The 24,946-nt window shown below is 38.2% G+C and overlaps 1 protein-coding gene across 1 annotated transcript; it reads right to left on the reverse strand.

Annotated features, from left to right (window-relative positions):
• Positions 1-583: 583 nt before the first annotated feature.
• On the reverse strand, positions 584-24,472 carry LOC104460481 (solute carrier family 2, facilitated glucose transporter member 9-like; the record flags this gene model as incomplete). Its single annotated transcript, XM_010075746.1, has 5 exons — positions 584-659; positions 1,276-1,377; positions 12,062-12,172; positions 17,357-17,544; positions 24,340-24,472. Coding segments are annotated over 5 exons (610 nt in total), but the record flags the coding sequence as incomplete, so codon positions are not given.
• Positions 24,473-24,946: the final 474 nt, after the last annotated feature.

The following is a 24,946-nucleotide window of genomic DNA, read 5'->3' on the forward strand; positions in this document are numbered from 1 at the left end:
GCAAAAACTGAGTGCATTGGATTTGGCATGCAATCAATAGAGAAGGACCAGACAAGAAGCATCTCTGCCATCAGGACATCTCCCTTTTCCATTCAACCTGCTAAAGAGAGTATGTGTAAAACCCTCTTGCATAACATTTCTCTATCTTTGGAAAGGAGGAGAAGAAAGGAACCACACACAACTGTCCCCTTCCTCCCCCTCTACCAGTGTCCCATTTGCCCAGCGTTGAACTGCTAACAGATACAGTATTGATAAATAAAACAGCTTCCAGTCTGAGAGTTTTTTATAGATTTACAAAATGATAGTGATCCTACAACAATACCCAACATTTTATTTTGGTAGTGATTGCAATTTAGGCACTAGTTCTCAACTATGCTGATAGCTAAGTGGGAATGTATGTGTACATGGGTTTTTACCAAGAACATTGCTGTCACTTTGTGTTGCTATCACTCTTATTGTCTTAGACCCCTTGTGGTCTTCAGATAAGTGTAGAGCAGTTTCCTATAAGCAATTTATTAACAGCACCAGTGCAAAAATACCTCTGCTTTGATATACAAAGAAACATGAAAAAATACAGACATACCTGGTCCAATGCAGAATGATGCAATGATTGCAAGGATGCAAAATATACTGAGGTAAGGAAGCCAATGCACAGTTTTCTGTGTAGATAAAAGACATTCATGTTAATTATGTTGTACATATCACCAATATTAAAAAAATCACAGACAATAGATAGTGTTTTCCACAATTCTATCTCTATTTCAGATTTTAGTCTAGAATTGCTTTAGAAAATCACAGTACTTCTGTGGAACTTTCTTAGATGGTTTGTATTAAAGATCTTGGTCTCTGCAATCCCTGTAGACAAACACAAGACAAGCTCTTGCACCACAGAAGTCACAACTCTGAAAGTTTACAACTTCTTGTGCTAAAGTTCAAGCCAGACTGGAAAAAAAACCACAGAATATGGGTGAACTATTTGCCCAACTATGAATAAAATTGTCTTCATAATAGTTCACGATATGCATGAATCTTCGAGTTAAAGAGACTGAATGTGGCAAAGCCTCTTTTTAATACAAAAGCTGCTATGTCTAACCACGTACTATATTGAAACCAACAGATTCACTAAGAAACAAAAGAGACCTTCAAATCCTTATGTCAAACTGATTAAAAGAACGGGGTTATGTAGGAATGCTGAGGCAAACAGGTATTATCAAGTACTTCGTGTTTAAAATAGGCAAAAGAGAGAGTAAAAATATGTAGTGATTGTAGTGTTACCTGTAAAGTCAGACAGACAGTAAGTACTGCGAAGAAGACAACCATCAACCCAAAACCTCCGATGAGAAGAGGTCTGCGTCCGAGACGTTCAATAACTAAGCCCTGGAAAACAAAAAGAGGCATTTGATTTTCTTGATAAAGTACTGAAGAACTCAGAACACATAATATGTTCTCCTAGTAAATATGAACACCAAAAATAAAACCATGAGAGTTGATTTTGTACTATTTATCAGCTATGGTGTGTCTGTAATTGTGTCCACAACTACGTTTACATAATTGAACCTCTCTGAAAAAACAAGTCAGCACAGGATCATTATTTAAAACCACTGAAAAAAAAAAAAAAAGGGAAACCATCAAAACTAGTACTTGTTAATAGTTGTATGCCTGGATTTCCTCCTACAGAACAAACACAATCATAAGAAAAATGTGCAACTGGTAAATTCAACTTTAATACTGTCAGTGTGGTAGATTTCACAGTTACTACAACATTAAACTTCTTCCACAACAATTTAATAGTAAACCAAGGACTGTAGATTAGCTATATTAAAATAATTAATATAATGATAACTACACAAAGTTGATTTTTTTTCTTATTTTTTATTTTGGGGGGAAGAAATAACTACAGTTGTTGAACTGCTTACAAATTTGCACCAAATTTCTATAACAACGTTCTCAAACTATGTAATTTTTAAATGTCAAAAAGTTTAAATGTTTGACTGCTTCTTAATTTCAACATCTCTCTGAATTTAAACTGAAAAGCTTAAAATTTAAGCTAAAAAATATCACAGACTAAATAAATTTTTATGAATCTAAAATTTATTCTTAATTTCTTTTTTGTCCAAACACAGAAAAAAAAATTTAGTCATGAACTAGAATAGTTCATGTAATTGGAATAGCCAGATAAAAAAAATCCACCCATCAGAAAACTTGGCTCAGGTAGGAGACTGTAACCCTGATATGCACATTTTGAATTTGTATTTAACACCTGAACAGAAATTAACTTTGCTAAAAGCCATCACAAAGTCTGACTACTTTTCTGCTAGAGAAAACCATAATGAAGAATTTCTTGAGAACTTGTAACATGAAAATGTCTTTTTGTTGCTAGTCTGACTCATTAAAATAAACTAATACATATTTTAGCTCAAAACAGCTAATGTACTATTCTTGTTGATAGCTACTATAATTACCAACGACAATTAGCTTTCTTCTCAGAAAGATAAAACAATTTTATGAAGCCTAAAAATATACCACTTCAAATAACCTGGAGTCAGAATCACAAAACTGTTTGCCACATCGTTATTTAGTGGAGACTGAAGTCCTTCCTTCCTTCACACCTCCCTTGAGCAAAAGATAAAATGAGCAACTAAAATAAAATCTGGAGCAAAATCCTTAATTCTGGGAGATGATGCACACTGTTCCACTGTAAGCATCTACAAGAAATCCCTCAAAGGACAGTACAAAGTCACCCAGGGAATAAATGCCTTGTATGGCAAGCACTTCTCACACAGCATTAGGTTCCCCAGCAGATTTTAGGACAGGCTTCAAAACACTTCAACCCTGCACCCTGCAGAGCTGGACTTCCACACCAGAGACGTACACCATGACGCTGCAGAACACAGCAAACAGCTCTGGGGCGAGATTTAGCCTTCTTTATTCCTTTAAATGAGGAAATACATACATTTTGACAGTTTCCACAGCTTCCATAATAGAATTTATTTCAAAGCCATTTTTAAAATAGACCCGCACTGATGTTGTTAACATTTCACATTGCACTCAGGGGGTCCAAATGTTCCAAAACTGCAACTGCTGTACCGTCAAAACTCCTACAAGACGCCAAGTACTTTCCACTATGATTAATGAATCCATCTTGCAAACACATGTGGCCACACACACACTTAACCAAGAGACATTTTTTTTATGGCTGTGGGGGATGAAAAGTTATCTGAAGGGTCTCTAAGAAGACAGACTTCTGCAATAGATGCTTCACATGTAATTTGACAGACCAGGGAATTTCCGTTATTACTTGTGCCTACATACACCAAGAATAAGGACTGTGGACGTATTTGGGCAAATCTAGGTGAGCTGGTGAGGAACTCCCAAGTTTCAACTGAGAGCAGCCAAGCACAGATACAGTTACAGCAGATCTGCAGGCTCCATATCCTTTTCACAGAAGAGAATAAGAGTTTCTAATATATTTAAATCCTTTTTTATTCAGAGACAATTTGGGAAAAAAATAAAGCAAACCCATGTGCAGTTATTCTCTTCCCTGACCTGATGCCAGGTTTCTCAAGCATTCATCATTGCTATTTATTTAAGACAGTAGCAAAGTGAAACTTGAATGCTTCAGCTTCTGGGCGCTCCCTACAGTTTCTTCTCCAAATAATTTACAATTACAGTTCTTGGTGACATTTCTTGTGATTTATGGAATGGATCAACTTTGTTCACTGGAAAAAATAAGCAGCAATTTTGTCCGTATTCTCAGGGACACTACGATCTATGGGAACTGCTGGGAATCCTATAAACATTTCCAAAGTTGATATGAAGTTAAGTACCCTAATAAATCTAGGAAATAAAAACTTGGAAGACTTCTCAATCAGACATGATTAACTTGCACAGTTACAGGGAGAGAAATGCCTACTTTAAAGCTATGGACCCCTCTAATTCATTCAAATGCATGACCTACCTCTTGTATCACCAGTTCCAATGCAAAAAAACACATCTGCTTATGGTATAGATTCAGACAAGGACAGCAGTCTCTGCTGAAATGGGATACTACACTGAGCCAAGCTCAAGAAAAGCCAAGTGCAACGATCAAAACCATGCTCCCTATCTGGTTATAAATTATAAAGCTGTGGTCTCATGAAAAGCAGCACGTGCGCTTGGAAAGACAGCGGTCTGCAGTTTTGCTGGTCAGGAGGCAATGCAAAAGCACCCCAGGGCCCATTGGCAATTCAAAGTTTTTCAACTGGGAGCCAATTCACACCAGAAAAGCCTCTCAGTAGGCCAAAAATATTTTTTTGAATCATTTGAGCAGACGCTTCACCAGCCAGTCTGTCAAGCTGTTCAGGTCTACAGTATTTCTAACGAAAATTAGATTTATTTTTGAGAATTTCTTAAGAAAACATATGACAATACATCAGTACCTCAAATTTCTCTGCTGAACTGTTTGTTCCCCTTTTCTTCATTGGGAAAAAAAAAAAGCTCAAATAAATGCTGAAGTTTCAGCAAATACTTTAAAAGAGGGTCTAATATGCCGTCTATAAAAGCAAGTTCCCCTGATGAAAAAAATGCTGGTTTTGAGGTTATAAACAGACAACAACTTCATTTTTAGTTATGATTATACAAATCCAAAACTTGTTAACTGGCAAAACCCACTACAATACTTATGACTCACAAGAAGTGGAAGATGATTCACCAGTTTTCAAGTATTTATAGTTCTGATTGCTCCACTGCTATGTGCTGGTAACTGTTACCTACTGAAGACCTATAACAAGTCAAAATATACTATATGGTAGAGTAAATGAAATAACAAGAAATTCAGTATATGCTTAAGTACAGTAAAAAAAAATAATCTTGCAACTGTTTTCTGTGATAGCACACTGAGTTATCTGTCAAATTGTGTAGGCTGATACTTGTTTATGTGTGATCGTAAACATGCATTTGTAGAAGCCTATAGCCAGCCATGGTAATTAACACAACTGAAATTACTGAAAATGTGTAAAAAAATATTGCAACCAAAATTCTCTCAACACAAGTTTGGTGATAATAAGGCAGCTGATATGCAAACTAAGTTAACACAACTTACTTTTGTCTGTCAGGAAACACTTGTGAATAAAGTTAGAAAAGCAAATGTCAATCTTTTTACTTGAGTCAGCTGCAGATCGCGGGGCTGACATAATGAAAGCAGAGAGCATTAAAAAAGATCAGACAAGCTTCGCTGGATAAAATGAATATGAAAGCGAGTTCTACAGCCCAAATTGGAGGTCACTGAATACTATTCCCTACTTATTTTCTGGCCCAAAATTAAACTAAGAAAACCCTATTAGATCTACTCGATGTCTCAGCTCTGTAAAGAAGTTTGATCTATATGCTAACATCAGGAGTAGCCACACTTTTTTTCTCATGTATTTTGGATATGGGTCTGAGTAACATCTAGATTCAGACTTAATGTGACATGCTAACTCTGTTATTTCCATTTTAAATAACAGGATTAAAATGGATAATCACATTTATATCGCTGTCAGGTCTATTTATGACACAATGTGTAGCATCTTGCACACAGGAAAAGGAGAGGGACAGAAGACTGAGGGCTACAAATTGGTTTTTTATTCCTATTTTTATGTATATGCCTTTTTCTACTGTACGAATTATACAGTTGCAAAACAAAGAAATGTGTTATTTTATTTAAGTACCTAAACTGGAATTTAGAGGCGTAGCACCACGTTCTGCCACACATGTTAAATAAATCTGTGCCTACCCTGGCTCTCATATCAGTTTGCCTGCGTCTGTGTTAATGCCATGACAGGATAAGATCCTACTTATCTTCTGCAGGTACCAGGCTAGGGTTTACTATCAGCAGAGGGTAGAATTGATTGCTAAGTTTCTAAGCTCAGCCTGAACTATTTTGCAGTAAAGCATCCTTAATCAGCTTCACTTGGCAGTGAAATTTTCCATTCACAAAAGAGGGTCTCCATACTCGATGCCTGTCGGACCAGCATGACCAAGACATAGCCCATGCAGGGGTTCGCTCTAGCCAGCTGCTTTTGCCTCACAGTGCCTGGGAATAGCCCTTAGGGCAGCACAGAAACACCCCATTACTTTATTCCTGTTGTGTCCCTTCAGTAAATTGCAGATATTTTTGAAGTAAAGCTCCTTCTGTTGATGATTTATTTGTTTTACAAAACATTAAGTTTTGTCCTGTGTCAGGTTCATGTTACAAAAGCTAGATGAGATCTTGACCTTGATTTAGGACAGATTATTGTGGCTGGTACTTTATTTTCTAATGATGGTATTTGAATGCCTTGATGCGGGTCATCTTGAATAGACTGGGAAAAAAATTACGCAAAACCAATTTTTTTTTTTGTAATACTCAGCAGTAGGAAACACATCTTTAAACCCTTCAATTTCTGCAGAAGGATTTGTACTACATAAATGCAGTCTCTACCCCACTTTACCTTGGGTCTTAGGAGTGGTGTTGTAAGGTAGACCTTCATAATGAGATTTTCTCCCAGAAGGCACCACATGGTTACTTCAACATGTGTAATCTTCGTCTATCCAAGAGCCCAACTGTAACAAAATGCTTAAGAAGGAATAATGTCTTTGTCTAAAAGCCATCCCATTGACCACTTGTGGATTAAGGTAACATGCATTAACACAGCCACACACTCCGGTTCACCCTGCAGTGAAAATGTGCGCATGTGCACTCTGGCCATCGACAAACACCATGGTTTGGGAAGCTGCTTGGTCAGTCTCTCTTTTTTTGTACCACTGATTCTTTCTGATTACATTTTGGCCAATACAGGGACATAAATCTGAGTATTTTTCCACTCCCAAATTTGCTATGTAAAGATTGCATACATTTACATTTGAGATCTGAAATGAGGATGAATTTGTGACTATGGAGTCATTAGTGACTCCCTGGATCTAAAAGAATTCAGTATCTTACATTGCAAATGAATCAACGAGTATTTTTTTTGGATTTCACTTATTAGACATACTTAGCAGTGCTTTCATAGGACTGAGCAAAGTACATGTAAATCATCTAACAATTCATGCAACTGAAATTTTATATCGGCAAAACAAATTAGTGTAATAGGCAATTTTGGAAACCAACTGTTTGCTCATGTATGCAACTATTTATGGTTTCTTAAAATTATAGGCGATAAGCTTCATAAATATTTCTTTTGGATAAAATTAATGGTCTTCAGTGCCAGGTGACTTTTTCCCCCAAATCAATATGCAATAGTGTATTGACGAAAGACTATTTTTTCACATCACAATTTATTAGTTAAAATGAGGCTTTCATAATGATGATTAATGAAAATTCCAGAAAACTTGTGAGTCAATGGCAATGTCTGAGCACTGGATCTGGGCAGATGGAACACCTATCTTCTCTTATGCAGGGAGAAGGAAGACAAGGTCTGGCTTTCATCCCCCCAAAAACACTAGGATGAATTATTAACTGATCAAACAGTCTGACAGCAGCTAGAGGAGACTAAGGTGATAAGAACAGTCAAAACAGATTTGCTCAGTGCAGATCAGTGTGACTTCTTTCACTGTCGGGAAGGAAGCTGAGCTCACAGAAAGAAAATGAAAAACATGATAGATTTTGACTTCAGTAAGCCTTTTGACACAGTTCCACATGACATTTTATATTTGTGCACATATGACAGTGAAGTGTTGATTGCTGCTCTCTAAGAATAGTTTTGCAGTTAGCTGAGCATCCACACTGTTATAATTTCATCCAGCCCACACCTACTGTATCTTGTATTCTCTAATCTCAACATAGGGACTTTTTCATATAATATGTAGTTAAACTGTGAAACTCATTGCTTTAAGATGCTGTGGGTTCTAAAAACATACAAAAGTTGACAAGTAAGTAGACAAATTCAAATAAAAAATTCTGTCAAGGCTATTGAAGACCAAGAATTTCCCTTTCCATTCTGGCATTCCTTGAGCAACAGCTTGTCAGGATGAGGGGAGCATAAGCAGAAAATGCCATGTTTGCCCCATTCCTGCACTCTCCTCTACTTACAGACTATTGGGAATTACGGGTAGGTGAAGGTTGATTCTGATCTAGGGTGAACAATGTCATATGGGACTGCATTAAAAGTCTTACTGAAAATCAGATTATAGCAAAACTTCTTAAGAACCCTCAAGATTACAGAACTCGTCACCCCATTTTTTCCACGTGCTATGACTGGGTGTCACTGGAACGTATTTCTTCTTGTTCTGACCCTGGTAGAGCCACCGAGTTCTAATGAAGATCTCTCATATTACCCTTTGGGTACCATGGAGGAAATGTGTTAGGGATGAGAACACCTGCTAAAGTGTTCGGAGTACCCTTGTTTTAAGATGTGCCATGCCCTAAGCAGGGAATCCTTTCTTGTATGTTAAGATCTATTAACATTAGAAGAAACACAGACAAGTCTAAGAGCCCTTCCTCATGACATCTCAAAGCAGAATAGCATCATCTCACTAAGAAAACTGGCTTCCTTGACTTCTGTGTGATACCACAAAGGATTTACTATATTCTTTTGTGCTCTACTACTGAATTATATTTTAACTCATTCCAGACTTCACACAGCTTGTCTCTGTCGCAGGCTTTGGAAGGCACATTCGTAACACCTTGGTGCATCACCTTATGGGAAATGCTTAAGGCATAATCTTCTCAATACAGCCATAGCCAATCTCCTTCTGTGAACATCATATAAAGACCAAATGTGGTGCCGCAGATGGCAAAATTGGATGTGGGATGCTTAATTTGAATAACATTTTCTTTTATTCTGTGCTGGTTTCATGGAGGGGGGGAGGAATCTTTTCACACGTTTACTTCTGTCTGCCTTTCCATTCAGCCTGTTGCCTTGTCAAAGAAAGGCACTGCCAAATTGTTCTTTCTGCCCACTAAGTGTAAGACAACAACTAAATTAAATTAACCTCAATCACCACAAATTACAAAAAAGCCACAGTAACCAGTCTTACTAAATAATAACTATGTTTGTGGCGTCCTCTTACTGTAGAATTTAAAGAACAGACTTCTAATAAACACATATTTGCCAGGGAATTATTTAGCTATATTCCATACTGCTTCAACACATGACATCAGGTTAGATAACTTACTGCTGCGACCCATCTATGAGTAGGCAACATACACAGTATTTCATTCCAGAGGATACTAAACTTCTTCAAGAGAAAACTGAAATTAATGTCTGTCATTAAAAAGCAGTTTGTCTAGCCTGTCCTCTAAACGGAATCTGTGTTCAGTACAATGGGTGAAAAAGACTACAATTAACTGAAAAACATACAGAAAGCTTATATTGTCTCCCCAGAGAGAAGCCAGGGCACCAAGTACGCAATGCTACAGCACAGGTATTTCATGAGGTAAACTAGGAAGTGATGGTGTAAGCAGGAGTTGCAGCCAAATTATATGACAGGAAAATGATGATGCACGTGTTTAATTTTTCAATGTCTTTTTTATGCAGCTTTGGCTCAAGAGGAAGAGGGATGGGACTGTAGGCAAAGCATAATACTAACAGGCATAGACTGATCTGAGGCAATACACAGCTATAAAAAAGATGGGATGTTGTTTGCCTTCCCTCAAGGACCACATCAACATTATTACTCTTATGCTGCTGCTCCCAGGAGACACATTAAAGGGAGACTTTCAAAATATCATTCAAGCTGTGGAAAAAATTATTTCCGAAACACTATTTTGCTGCTCTGTGAAATAAATATATCTATTTCAATCTTTTCCTTTAGCATTCATACAGGGTTCATCCATTGATGAGTATTCTCACTGAGGCACAGAGTCTAATGACCACCTAATATTTGCATAATGATTGAAGATGGCACATGATTTCATTGTGGACCTCTCCAATAGCTGTTTCATTTACAAGAAAAAAGCTCTATTTCTAAATACTGCTAGGAGTATCTACTGAAATCCTGGAATTAATTGTTAGTAAAATTTGGTTTCTGCTAGCAAGCACAATATGCTAAAAAATACCAGGAAAATTCAGTTCTCTCCTCACTTTCTCCTGCTTCTTCCCTTTTTCCCTCCAAGTAGTCCATAAGATATATGCACCTGACTTAACGTTTAATGCTGTCAAATACACATTAAAATTAAAAAAAGCATAAAGAGCAACTGAGAGGTTGGGACTGGGAGGAAATCCCCCATCTTTAGTTCTAGGTATGAAAAAAATTTAGAGGAATTTACTCATAGAAATAAGAAGATACAAAACCTTCAACTGAAAAAACAAATTAATGTTGTTGTTCCTTTAAACAGCAGCAATGAACATTTATGAGGATTACGGAAATAACATTAAGGCTACAAAGCAGCATTTCTCTTGAATTGAAAGAGCAAATTTGAAGTGAGTGGGGATATCAATACATCAGCATTTACAGAGGCACAGCAAATAGCTTAAACAGAAAATATTAAAAACACTCCTCTTGGGCATAAAAAAAAGTTACCACACATACCAGCAACCAAAACAGACCCATCTACCTCATTATGTATGAACAGCGTGCTCTGAATAAGCCCCACAAACTGATAGAAAAGAAGGAACTGAAAGATGGCAAACCCTATTTATAAAACGGTTTTAATATAATGAAATCGTCTGCACGTAATTTTCATCTGCTTCAACAAAGAAGAGGTATGTTCTTCATTAAATCACTTTCATAATTATGATTATGATTTTTACATATATCTTACACAAAGAAGCATTTCTGCAGCATCACAAAGAAGAAATTCTAAGAGGCTGGGCATTCCATATTTCATTAATAAGAATGTCCCTTTAAGAAAAAAAAAAACCCAAAAGATGGTTTACCCAAAAATAGATTTGCAGAAATTCACAAAGATCAGAAAAAGATCTTTGTGACCTTTGAGAGTCCTTATGTCCTAGACTATAAGAAAATATACTTGATAGCTGGATTTAGTTTAACATTTTATAGGTCACAAGCAGTTGCTCTGCCATCAGAAAGGATTTTTTTGCCAAAACCATTCTTCTGACATTTAAAAATGCTTGGCTGGTGTGTCCACTATTGTGCAAATACAGTTGGAATAGAATATATGAAGGTAAGGAAAAATTCTAACAAAGAAAGAAAAGAGTATTTGCTTGTTTGCAACTTTCCATTGCAAAGGCTTCTCCCATTGTTTCCTATTCATTTCAGTACAAAGAGAAATATATTTCCTTTAGCAATTAACAGTGTATTCACCTACTAAAACTTTCAGTTTTAGTTTGCCCACTTAATGTATATTTTTTTCCTAGTCGACATTTCCATTCTGAAATAGGAAAGAAAAAAAATGTGCATGTATAATTTTTTCTGTTAATATCCTCCTCTACGCTCAGTGCATAGCAAAGGTACACAACCTACCCAGGAGCTCATGCATTATGAAAGGACGTCTGCTTGCCCTCGGTGAATGAGACAGCAGAACTTAACACAACGTGTTCTAGTGTGTTCTAGTGTGCTGGCTTACTTTTCCAACAAGCTAGGTTACAAACATTTACTCCTGTATTTTCAAATGACTGAAGAATTTTCCTCACTGTTCGTAATCTGCTATAGAAAACGTGTCATTAAAACATGCCCAGTAAGGCATACGGTTCTGCGATCCACACTGAACACACCTAGCTGTACTCTGCCTGAGCCTTCTCCAGCAACACTGCCTGCTTCCCAGTGGGCCCATGAGAAGACTCTGAGAGGTGAATAAACTGCTAGCAGGTAAAGTCATTCTATCAGGTGAAACCATTTATGAGTTATCACCTAATATATTTGGGGCCTTGCTGTTCCTGCCTTCTTCCTCTTCAACCACACAAAGCATCTCAGGATATATCAACTTTTTATGTTCCTTTTAATACAAGTGAAACTAGAGAGCATCTTCTTCTTGAGAAAAAAATCTGAAGCCACAAAACTGGGTTTAGGATTAAACCTAGAAATAATATTTTCAATTGCTTTATCAACCATTACACTTAATCTTCAATATACCATTCTTTTTATATTTTAACCTGCATAAGGAAATAATATCAGTAATTTGAATATCAAGCATGTTAACAGATTTTATAACCATACTTACAGAAAAAACAGCAGCCAGTGTCTCAGCAGCACCAGTACTTAGAGTAACATAGGGGATTGTTTCACGATTAATCCCAGCTTCACTAAAGATGTTGTTTGTGTAGTACCAGATCTGTATCAGAGAGAAGAAAATGAGTTATTAATCATTATGGCTTGAACTACAATATATCAATATTCAGTTCAAGCATCTGATCTGCCAGAGACCAGACTTGTTAGATCACTGAGCACTCCCAAATGACCGAGGGCTGGGCAGGACAACAAATGAAGGTAAGGTGCAAATTTCAGGTGGATTAGGTACAACACTGCTGTACTTCTGCTGCAGACCCAGGCAGAATTACAAGCAGCTTTAACTTAATTTAGCTTAATCCAATTTAGGACTAAATTAAAGAAACTCACTTTAAGTTTGAACAAGAGGATACAAATAGGTTTTGTGTGGCTGAGCCACACTGCTTAAAAAGCAGGGTTGGGTGGCTTTATGGAATACTTCAATGGCACGTAACAACAGAGGAGAGAACAGGAAAGTGATGCTGAGAGGCACTGCAGAAACTGCTCTTTTTCGGACAGAAGGTGTGATATTTATGTCACTTTAACCAAGCCATCACCCTAATCTCTCTTTATTATCAAAGATACTTTTAGAGTGAGAGTTGCTTGGTGAAAAGTAAAAAGCTGCTTTTAGGATAAAATTAATCATAGGCTAGAAGGAGCTGTGGACAGAATGGACACAGCTGGACTAATGGACAGAAACACAGGGAGCACAGGGTTGCTGCCTTAGAGGAAGTCATTCATGTTTGGTCAGTAAAACCATGTCCAGTGCTGACACTATCCAGACAGAGAATATATAGTGGTAATATTCTAAAAATAACAAGTCTGGTAAGTATCAGAGCCCCATTCACATCACAAATAAAGTCTGAAAACCACACAATATTTATATTGGACTCAAGGTGACAGCAAAGAACTAGCCAAAGATTTTGGCTGCCAAAAGCACGCGACAAGAAGAGGCTGCCTTGGAGGGAGAAAAGAGACAACAGAAATAAATGGAAACAACTGATTATCAGAAGAAAAAGTTCTAAACAACAGCTGATTACCTGTGACAACAAAACAGAAAGCCAGAGATAATGATAGCACCAAACATAAAAGTAGCACTGATATTTTTTTCCTTATGCTGTCCATGTGACAAGCCCTAACAGGGTGAGCACTGCTAAAGAAAAGGCTTGTCTGATGAATGGAAGTGTTTTGATTACATGAGGAAAACCCTGCTGTGTGCCAGCATATTGTACACACGCTACATCTGTTCATCAAGCTACTAAAAAAAAAAAAGTCATTTTAGATTCCCAACTAGTCCTTCAGCAATGCTGCTTGTCCCAGACCAAAGAAGAAACTCCAACTCATCTTACATAAAACAAAATAAAATACCAATGGCTAAAAAGTCATCTATATCACCTTACAGATCAAGAAAAGCTGACTGAAGACTTTTATGCCGACTGCTGGTGCATCATCTCTCACCAGAACAGATGTAGTGATAATAAGTGATTGCAGCAAACTTCTCTACGTGATGTAGCGTGTGCTGGTGTTAACCGCACATTTCATCGCCCTGCTGACATAGAGCAGACTGAAGCAAAACCAAGGATCAGCTCTCAGTTCCCTCCGAAATGTTTGTGACCACTGATAAATTTTTTGGGACCCAGTACTCTAACAACATATTCACCTCCCATACACCTAGGCTATATATAAGAAAAATAATGAAGCATGACAACATGATAAAAGTAATTTTTTTCTCCATACTACAGGCTACAAGATCGAAAAATTCATGCAATGAAAGTTAGAAAACATGTAATTTAGGCATTTCATTCTTGGTATCAGTTTTGCACAGAAGGTAGAGCTTCTAAAGATGATGGCGATATTGCAGGTATGCAATAAAAGAGGAAGAGGCCAAAGGGTCACTTAAGCAGACAACTCCTGAATGCAATTTGCCCAAACGTAGCAACTAGAATATAAGATGTTTTGGAAGTGGTTTTACAGAAGAGAATGACTGACCATTGATGGTAAGAGTGGTAGCAACACAGCTACATTAAAAAACTGGCAGAGAAAAGACAGGATGAGGTTCACTGACTTATTAATCTCTGTAGCGGCACAAAGATAAAGTTAGGGTGAAAATTAACAAGATGCACAAATTTCAAAACAATAAAAGTGAATGTTTTTCAGCCTGTGAATCATTAAACAGGAAAATACATTGCTGTAGGGTATTACTGAGACAAACTTACTAGGCTAATGATGACTACTCTGCTTTCACTTAAATTATTTTTCTAACACGGTTTTTGTTAGCTAATGATTTAATTAGCTATCAAAATTAGGTAATGATTGGGCTAAAAGTTTTGAAATGAAAGAGCTGTAGAAAATGGGGCAGAAGGTCCAAAAACCCATAAACAACTGCTGTCAAGTCCAAATCAACACAGCGACATCAGACTTCCTATGTCCATCGTGGCTTGCTGTTGCTTCACAGGCTGAAGTAAAAGTTTGCCATTTTGGTCAGTGAAACAGCTGCATCTCTGCAGTCCGATTTCTGTGAGTTTGGAGGTAACATTTTAGCATTCTTGTCTGCAGACTACAGTCAGCTACATGACGGTTGCTTCCTTTGCTTATCATAAAATTTTACTCCCATAAGCTCTGAGCTTAAAGCAGCATGTGGTATATGTTATCAGTGGTGTTCCCAAACTTCCTCACACCACTGACTCAGTTTTCCAGTCCTTTTATTTCTCATCCAGCTCCCAACATAGACTTCTTCCTAAGAAATTCAATTCTTCAACAGGAAAAGAAAGCAACGAAAAGCAGACAGATAACACCACAGACATATACCGTGTTGCACACCGGATGTGTACTGCATACTCACCCCTTCCTACACTACCTGATGCCAGGTCTTCTCTACAGCAAGTGTGAAGCACACACTCTGGTAGGTCTTTTACATAGTGGAAACATGCATTGCTGCACGGCCCCCATCCCTTGCATGACTTTTTGCCATTTGAAATATAGTCCCTGACTTAATGACAGACCCCACGGAAGCCCAGGGATCCCGCTTGGGAATGACTCTGTCAAAGCAATATGCAGTGCAGTGTATTTCTTGATACGAAAAAGGATAAAGTTCACCAATGAGAACTTCATTGTAGTTTTGTGTCTTCTTTAGAACAGAGATATAATGGTGGAAGATAAATAAATTTATTAGGGATGATACGTATGATGGATAAATTTTATCAGATGAAAAGAGACAAATACAGATTCATTTATTTATGTCAACTTAGGTCAGACTGTCTCGTATTTCATTATAATTGAATACAATAATATGATTAGGGCTTCCCATTGATTTCTGTTCCACGTGGAAACCAAGAAACATACTGTTTTTAAGCAAAACAGATTTTTTGAAGTAAAAGCCTTAAAAGGAAGCAAGTGTTCTCAGGTACCAGCAGGATGATTACAGAAGTCTGCTAGTTGGTAATTTCCCCTGAGAGCGACCTGAGACTCTTGCCTGAGAGAAGCCCAACTTTCCCATATGCCCTGCCCAGATGGCAGTTGTGGAAAAGACCACACTGACTAACAGGGCACTGCAGACAAAGCAAACAGTGGGAGCTGCGAGTTAGAAGGAAGCATTCACAGCCAGTTAAACCTTGCTGATGCTGGCTTGCACCCAGCAGATTAGCTCGGGTGCAGCCATGCAAACCAGGACCTGAATTCAGCAGTATCTGTCACACCTGTACCTGTGTTCTAATCTCTTTCCCAGTGGCATTCTCTTTTTTAATTTAGGCAATGTGCTTCATTATTTGAGCAGTCTGTTTCTTACTATAAGTGTTATTTTATTTCACTTATGAATTGATAAATCTTAGAAAGACTGGATGACAAGATAATTCAATTTTCTTAAAAAAGTATCCACAGTGAGGAACAAAATAGCCTGTCATTAGCACTGAAATCCTACAAATAGAATAAAACATCACCTATACAAATGTTTTTATAGCTCACCTCACAGCATGAAAAATCTTCCAGCTCCCTCCTAGTACTTCATCAAAAACTTTTTGATACCAGAGTTCTAATCACATCAATCTTTCAAATGGTCTTGGACAAATTACTTTGTATTAGGAGTTTTAAAGCTACAGAGATACCTGAGATACATCTGAACTATTCAGCTTTCACTGATGAGCCCTGTGGGGGAGAAACTAGCTGAAGTATGCTGTAATGCACAAAGCCAGTAATGCACAGTAAGAAGCTGCGTTTGCCGAGCTCCTTTCAGCAGTGGTCATATTGCCCTTCTTATATATAAGCAGTTAACACCTTTAAACTGTGAAAACCCCTTTCACTTTGAGGTGCTTCATGAGAACATTTGTGTTGTTCAATGTTGTTCATCAAACCCAGATGTCACAAGCATGCAGCAAGGAAAATTCTGGATGGATATAAAGAAAACACTTTTCACAGTGTGAGTGGTGAAAACACCTGGCACAGGTTGCCCAGGGAGGTTGTGGACTCTTCAGCCTTGGAGATACTTAAAATTCAACTGCACAAACCACTCATGAGCCTGAGTCAACCCTGAAATCGGCCCTGCTCTGGGCAGGGGGTTGGACCAGGTGACCTCTAATCTAAATTGCCCCATGACCCCCTCCTAGCTGATGCTCAGACACGTGGAAAAGGAGACTTTGATATCCATTAGCCTCAGACACACTAATGGTCAAGAGGACTTGTCGCCATTGTCTGTTTTGCTGGTTTTGTTTTTCTCTTTTGCTCCACTTTCCAAGAAAGGCATATTGAAGTGCAACTTATTCTTCAAATTGTACGGAACAACAGCAAAACTCAAACATCTAGTGCAACCTCCTAAAATCATTCACAGGAACTTTTGCTGACTTCTATTAAGTAGAGAACTGAATTAATCCAAGCAGAAATGTCTACTGAAAAGACTTGAGTTTACCCAACACAAACAAAGACAAGCCATATCAAATCAGATCTTAATGGACCACAACCAGAGAATCTGAGTATCAGAAGCAGAAGCTGCATGTTCTTTCTTTGTTGATCTGCATTACCTTTCATGTATTCCTTCAAAGTTAACACAACATGGCTTCTACCCCTTTTTCGGTTCAGAAAAAAAAAAAAAATGATACAACTCTCTGTGGACCTTCCTACATGCTGATGTAACAAAATAATTAATAAGAAGAAACAGCCAAAATCAGAGAGTCATAAAGGTTGCTGAATGGTACAACCCTTGTATTAAAAAGAAAGAAAGGTGCATGCCAGGAGATGCCATGGCCTGAGGAAGGACACTTACAGCATTTAGCCCACAGAGCTGGTAGCAGCCCATGGTGACGACCACGGTAATGACCTGCCATCGCACAGCACGGGTTCTCAGGAGCTCAAGCACCGACACTAACTTGGTGTTTCTTTGGACTCGAGACTCTGCCAAAACTTCTTCTATTTCATGAGACACATCGTCTTTCCCAAGGAAGGTCTGAAATGCTACAAAGAGAGACATGTACTTGAGGCCAGATATTTGGCACCATGTGCATTTATAACAGGTTTGTTTCACAGAAATGGAAATACGTGACACAGAGACATACATGGGCTACAATAATTCTTCTGCCAACAACATCATTCTGCTGTAGGTATTATCTGGCTCATTCCTGCAATTGGTCTCAGAAACTGCAACAAGAATATAAATTATCTGGCACCCTAACAGATCTCCTTATATTATTTAATATATAACATAGCCTAAGGTCCACTGCAGAGTCAAAACTCTGTGTAACCTGAAAAAAAGGGTTTAATAGCAAAGCAGTTCTGAACATTATTTGACTTGGCTACTTTTGCAACCTAACAATATAGCAGACTTCATTGCTGGAAATAGACCGCACAGAAAAACAGTAAGATGCAATAATGTATGTTAAGTCTGGTATAACCAAGAAAAGGCAGATATTTGAAAGGAATAGCTACTAATTTTCATATTACCTCTTCGTTTTACTAGCACATAGACAAGAATTCACTTTGTCAAGATGATTAATATTAGGAAGAATTACCCAGTGCAGTTCACGACTTTCTATTTGTCAACATTGGAGACATGGCAGGGAATCTACCTGGCAAATGTAAGCAAAAAAAACAACCTCATCTCCCCAGAAAAACATACCACCTAGTATGATACTATTGCACACCAATGACTTACTGAGATATCCTACCACTGTGAATAATAAAAGCTTTCCATCTCAGACCTCCTCCAAGAGCTACTACAAACAGATACCTCCTAATGGAGGTGGTGTATCTCCATCAACCTTGTTTTACAGATACCGTATATGCTGATGATACTTTCATCATAATCATATTAACATACCCCAGGGGTTGGCTTTTTAAGAAATATTTAAAATGCTCATCATCTTGGAATGACTACAGAGAAACAATTACACTACATGTACCCCTGCAACAAAGCCTTGCGACCCAGTAGGATGCTAACTCTAAAAACAATCCTTTACACAGCAGGTCACTTGAAATTGTTATTTTTAAGAAGTTAATAAGGTCATTTTATTCTCCTAAGAGCCAAATCAATTTTTCTCTTCTCCACAGCTTTACATAGTACTGCCTATAAATAAATGACCTTCACATTTTGCAGTAAGCAAACACTCTTTTTGGGTCATAGAAAGGATGCGGATGGTCAAGAAAGCCAGAGACACTGACTAGTCATGATTAAAATGCCTGGACTCCATCTAGGTTTTGAAGTTACAAAATTTAACTTTATCCAGTAGGTGAAAAGGCCAAGTGGTGGCATTTCAGTGTTGCGAGGGACAGGTCACACAAATCGACCGGTGACCTCCCCAGAGCATCCCTCACTGTCCCTTTGGTGAATGCACAATGCTGAGCACTCTGCCTGGCTCCCAGACCGGCAGCGTGGGGAACTAACTTGAGCTCTGGGCCAAGATTTTCAGAGGCAGTTAGCACTGCTATTGCATTTTAATAGGCTCTACGTGACTCTGCTGAAGAAGAAGGATGATTTTTAAGGGATGAACACTGATCACCTCTGGGTGTTGAGTCAATTCATAACATTAATTTATTCTGATATCCAGTTTCTCTCTTAGGAGAAGAGCGATTTTAAATCCCTCAGAAACAACATGAGGTTTATCTTTTCACACAGCCCTTACAATCAAAAATGAGCTAACAAATTTAAACCTCAGAACCGAAATTTAAGCGGCTGATCTTTGTCCTTGTACCACTGCTCACTCATTAGTAAATGATGTGCTAAATGTCTGTTAAAATGAGTGTGATGTATTTAAAGGCTACAATAAGAATCACAGAATCACAGATGTTAAATTAGAACGATGTGTGCTTATGGTATGCTACAGTCAATGTCTCATATTTAAATTACACCTTCCTCAGCATTATTAGAGCGCTGATAAAGAAAAATTTAGAAAAAGATAAGAACAACCAGACATATATCACCATGCTCTTCTTTGAAAAGATTCTCTCAGATTTTTAAGCATCTGTTTTATCGGTGTAAATTAGGTCAGCGCACAATTTCCTTTATTCTTCCTGTCCTTAGAATCCTTGACATTCCTGTAGGGCACACAAGTCAAAAATATAGGTGCAGTCAAGTAAAAAGAAAGCAATCTGTCTTTTCTGCACTAAGGAGCCTGCTACATTTCTAGAGGGACCAGGAAGTCAAAAGACAATTACCAAAATTACTGAGTAAAAGGCACAAAAAATATAGACACCCACTTTTTTTTTTTTCTTCCCTCCCTAGTATTAGGACCAGAGATGTAAATGCCAGTAGGAAAATTTGACAGATACTTAAAATTACCAACAAGTTGAGAAATGCTACGCTATACATGCAGTTTTGAGTAGACAGCACTCAGCCTTCCTGGAAAAACACATTTTCCTGCTATTCAACACATCTTTAAGTTTCTTCCATTAACAGTTTTTCAGTAGAGTAAGAATCACAATTTCATAAATAATTGATGTGGAAATAAATTCTGCATTAGCAGGGAGACGGGAAAACTCAAAGGTCTTTCAATGTGTGATGTTCAATTCTATTCATTTTACATTTTAAACCCCTGCATTATTGGCACTGAGAAGAACAGCAGTCGTTGCTCTCCCTCCTGCAATGACTCATTTCCCTCCATGACTGGCTGCTTCTCTCTGTAGGGATGTCTTATTTTCATGTCACGCTTAAAACCTTCTAAGGAGTTACAGTTCTGGCAACTTTTAGTCCTTTCCCAGATTTCTTTTTCATTCCCTTGGATCAGAAGGTCCTGGATGCTCAGCTTTCAAAAGCTGGTACATGGCCTTTATAAACAGCAAAACAAGTGCATGGTTCCATTCAAGGGGAAAGGAGACAGGAAACCCTTCCATTTACACCACCAGCTTCTATTTGTCTGAGCTAAGTGAAGGTGAAACATTTGCACGTGGTTCAAAGGTCTGAACGAAATCAGTCATCAGTCAGTACTGTCCTTAAAACCAATCAGGCCTTTCAATTAACTGAAGATGGGCACTCAAGAACTCAACTACATGGGGAATTACTAATTCTTTTTTCACTGTAATACTTCCAGGACTGTTCAAAGAAATCAGATGTTATCGTAAAGACTGAATTAGCATGTAAAATTGAGAAGACATTTTAAAGGATCAAAATGCTAGTGTGTGGTTTATGGAATAGAGCCAGCCCCAGGAGAAAGGAGGCAGAAAAAGAGAGAAGTGGTCACAGGTAGTAGTTTGGGCAACACAGCTTATGCCTTTAAAAAAAAACAACCAAAAAAAAAAGCAGCTGCATGAGTATTGCTGTCATCTGTTTCCCACGGACACATTCACTCTCACGTCACTGACAATTAAGCATATTAAACCCAATGTCTTTAACACAAAGATCCCTGTTAGCGGGGCTCAGAAGACATCACTCATCTGAGGCCCCACCACTCCCGTGCTCACGGAGTAGCTTCTCTCATAGTGGTGTGCTTTATGTTCACACATAACACTCATCCCTTCTCTTTTTTTCATCACTTACACAACATATTTTTGGCTCTTCTCCCTCTTTCAGTCTCTTACTGGCAATTAAAGGCATCATGCTCTTTTACACCTCTGCCAAACGAGAAAATGAGGCTGCTTGTATTTTGGGAGTTATAGTCTGGTTATCTCCTGAGGACAGAAGAAAAGGAGGAACAGAACTTCACAGAAACTCCATGCCCTACATTATCCCACTGGATTTTTATTGCTCTAAAACAATGAGGAAGATTAATGTTGTCATACCCATTTTAGAAGCTTTGACATACATGTACATTTTAGAGTATTTTACAAAGACTAATGTAGTAATCCGCCTTAAATACAGCAGACCTTTTACAAATAACAGTTTTATGTTTCTCCAACAAGATATAATCCACAGTGAAATGTATATTTGCATGAATAGCCTTGATCTGTTAGCAGAAAGAAAAAGGATTTAGTCAGAAGAAAGATTTGCACATTTCTGGTATTAATATGCAGACTTAACCTAAGAGACAAATAATTCAAAAGCATTATTGTAGTCATCATTAAAATGGAGAATACGGCATTGTCATTATATGGCTTACAAGCAGTAGGTTTTTTTAATAACCCAGAAACTCCTCTGGTCTTCCTAACACTCAGGCTTTTCCTCCCCCATTTCTGCAGATAATACTAACATCCAGATCATTTTACTTGATTGTTGATTCACAATTATTCACCCTCCTCTTTGGTGAATTCCCCTCCCCACCTGATTTCATTACTCCACTGCATTATGCCAGATACCTGAAACCTGTCTCATGCCTAATCTGGATTTCTCCACGTGCCCTGGGAAGGGGAGAAGGGCTCCAAGACCCCCACACTGGTGCCCTCTGCCCAGTCATTCCATGAATCAACCAAACTCCTTCCCCACCCATCCACATGCTGAACAGAAACCTGAAGATACTCTCACTTGCAAATCTACATTAAGAGAGGAGGAACTACGAAGGATGTGCAATTGGGTTGACGGTTGGACTTGATGACCCTTGAGCTCTTTTCCAACCTTGATGATTCTATGATAAGAAAATTGCTTGTGTTCCTACCATGCTTCATAATTAGGCACATAGATACTTCATAACACAGAAATATGATATGATCTATGCTGCCTTACAGGTGGATTTTATGAATTCCAAAATGATGTCTAAGAATCATCCTCACCAATTTTGCACCCAGTCTCCTACAGGCTACCTTGGCTGTGCAACAGGGTGGCCCATTCTGCAAGCATGGCTGCTTGATAGGCAAGGAACAGGAGGAAAATTCAGGGGGATGGATAAACCTCACTGTCCTACGGTCCTTAGCAAACCTCTGTCTGGAATCATTGGTCCCTAGCTCTGTAAACTACACTCAAAATGAGTTTCACTCTGTACTAAAACGTATCGCAGTATTATTTTTTTCTTTTAGAATTAATTAATCAGGTTCAAAAGCTTCTATTGAGAAGCAGTTACTTTGAAAAAGTTTTTATATCAGCCTCCTCTTTTTTTTTTTCCAGAGTATCTAAATTCATAGTCTTTAAGGTGGCTCATGTAAGCCACCTTCTCCTAATCAGCAAGCCAATTGCTAAAGCTCATTTCCCTTCAACTACCAAATAAAGTGTGGGTAACTTTGCTCTCCTGATGCCTTCTACTCCAAACTCCACCTCCAATACTTGCATTGCAGCCTGCAGTTGGCCCATTACCAGCACCAGGAAATCGTGTGAATTTCAAGGCAGGTGGTGTTACTTTACTGCCAACTTTTTACAATTTTTAAACTCTACCTATGAGTGGGCCCAGCTTCACTGTCAGTGGTGAGGTTTCCAGGTACTGTGGCAGCATTTCCGATAGATCCCTATAACAAATGTGACATTATGCAATGGCATTGCAGATGTGGACTCATTGGCAGCCATAGCTCTGGAAATACATTTACAATTTTATCAGGTAGAAATGAGCCAGTTTAAACTTGGCACCCAAAGGTGTTTCTTCCCAGCCCAGCCGTGGTGCTGAAGAAGTTACCAGCCAACAGCCAGCCCCAAGCTGCTCCCCACTGTGGTCCCTGCTTGGGGCTCTGACCATGCAAACCCTTTGCGTTGTGGTTCCTGGAAAAGCTGTTCTCTACCTCATCAAATCTCTGCTAAAACGCTCTCCCCAAAGCCTTGTTGCTTTTGGTCTCTTTTCTTTTTTCTGTTTTTTTTACACTCTACTATACCTCTAAATGTCTAAGGCTCCAGCATTTACAACACTCTTCATTCAACACCAAATTCAGACAACATGGGAGTCTCTTCATTAGCATGCCATTTCTATTTCAGAGTGCTCAACAGAACAAAGAAGGCCAGTTTTTCATTTCATAGTAGAAGAAACAGGACAGAGAGAGCTGCATTAATTTCACGCTAAAAGATTATTGAAATTAAGTTTCAGGGGCTGATGCACACTTTGCAAGTAATTTTGCAAGCAACTACTTAGTGACTAAAAATGTCAAGAGTTATATTCAAATGAAGTTTTTAGGAATAATTTTTAAAGTGCAGTTACATTCCGCAAACATTTTGGTATTATGATCAGACTCCTTCCTTCTTTGTACACTCCTATTTTTAGTGTGTCCCTCTAATAAGAAAAACCAAATTTTCAGCATTCTCTCAGCCATAATATACTAGAACTCACAACTGACAACTGGGAGGTCACACCACAACCAGAATTTTACTGGGAGGAGTAAGCAGCAGCTGTGATCACACACGCAAATTCCTTTATACACAGAACCTAAAGTAAGAACAAATTATTCTGGTCTGTGTCTGTGAAAAGCAAGCCATACAGAAGCACTGAAAATATTCACTTAAACAGGTGTATGAGGTTTTTATTAGATCTACAAAGGTTACTGAGTTACAGAAGCACCGGGTCAAACACAGTGACTACTGAACAAAACCCAGCAACAGAATTGGTGCTTTTGTTAGCCAAACTGCAAAGACTGTAGATAAGGCAGAGTCAAGAAGACTGAAAGCACCTTTCACTTTCAAATTAACCCTGCATATAATGGTTGATGCACAACGGCAGGATGATTTGGCTAGCTTTGTATCACTATTGCATAATGCTACATAGGTCAGTTCGTTGCAGAACTTCTTTTATTAAAAAAAAAAAATAAAATCAAAGCAACAGTTATATTTACACACACAAAAAAGGTGAGGTGAAATAATTGCCAAGAGACTCTCTCCTATTAGAATATTCTGCTTTTACTGCGATATCAGCATTACTTTCCAGCCTGCATCCCTACAATAAACATCCTTTGTTGCAAGTCAGTAACACATCATACCTTTTTCTGCCTTGCTCGTGTTCTGTTTTTCAAGTAGGAGGTAACGAGGACTTTCAGGAAGAAAAGGCAGAATCACTACTTGTATCAATGAAGGAACAACAATCGCTCCAAATAAGTAAGGCCACCGAGATTCCTGCAAACAGATGCAAACGTAAGTCTGTAATATTCTCCCATAGTGATACTAGGAAGAAAAATAGCTTTGATGGGAAAAGCTTGACTTTTCATCATTCAACACATTGTGTCAGTGAGCAGAATGATGTCTTCTGCCTGACCTTAGTAAGCAGTTCGAACACTTCCCCCTCAGATCACCTTACTCAAGGGCTGACGAAAACAGAATTCAAGCCAACTGACTAAGCATGAAAACAGAGACACAGGGAAGCTGGAAAACAGCAACACGTTACATGTTTTTCCTTTCCTTCAGCATCAACAACTATATATGTAAAAATATGATATATAGTCAAACATATATTCTACAAGTCATCCCCACTCACAGTAGTATCACTCATTAGCTTTAAAAAACAATACAACACTATTTTCATATAGTTACATATACCTGCATGTTGTGTCTTAGCCTAATTGATCTAAAAAAAAAATATATATATATATA

This window comes from Pterocles gutturalis, unplaced genomic scaffold, assembly GCF_000699245.1.
Source record: "Pterocles gutturalis isolate BGI_N339 unplaced genomic scaffold, ASM69924v1 scaffold48572, whole genome shotgun sequence".
Classification (NCBI taxonomy): Eukaryota; Metazoa; Chordata; class Aves; order Pterocliformes; family Pteroclidae; genus Pterocles; species Pterocles gutturalis.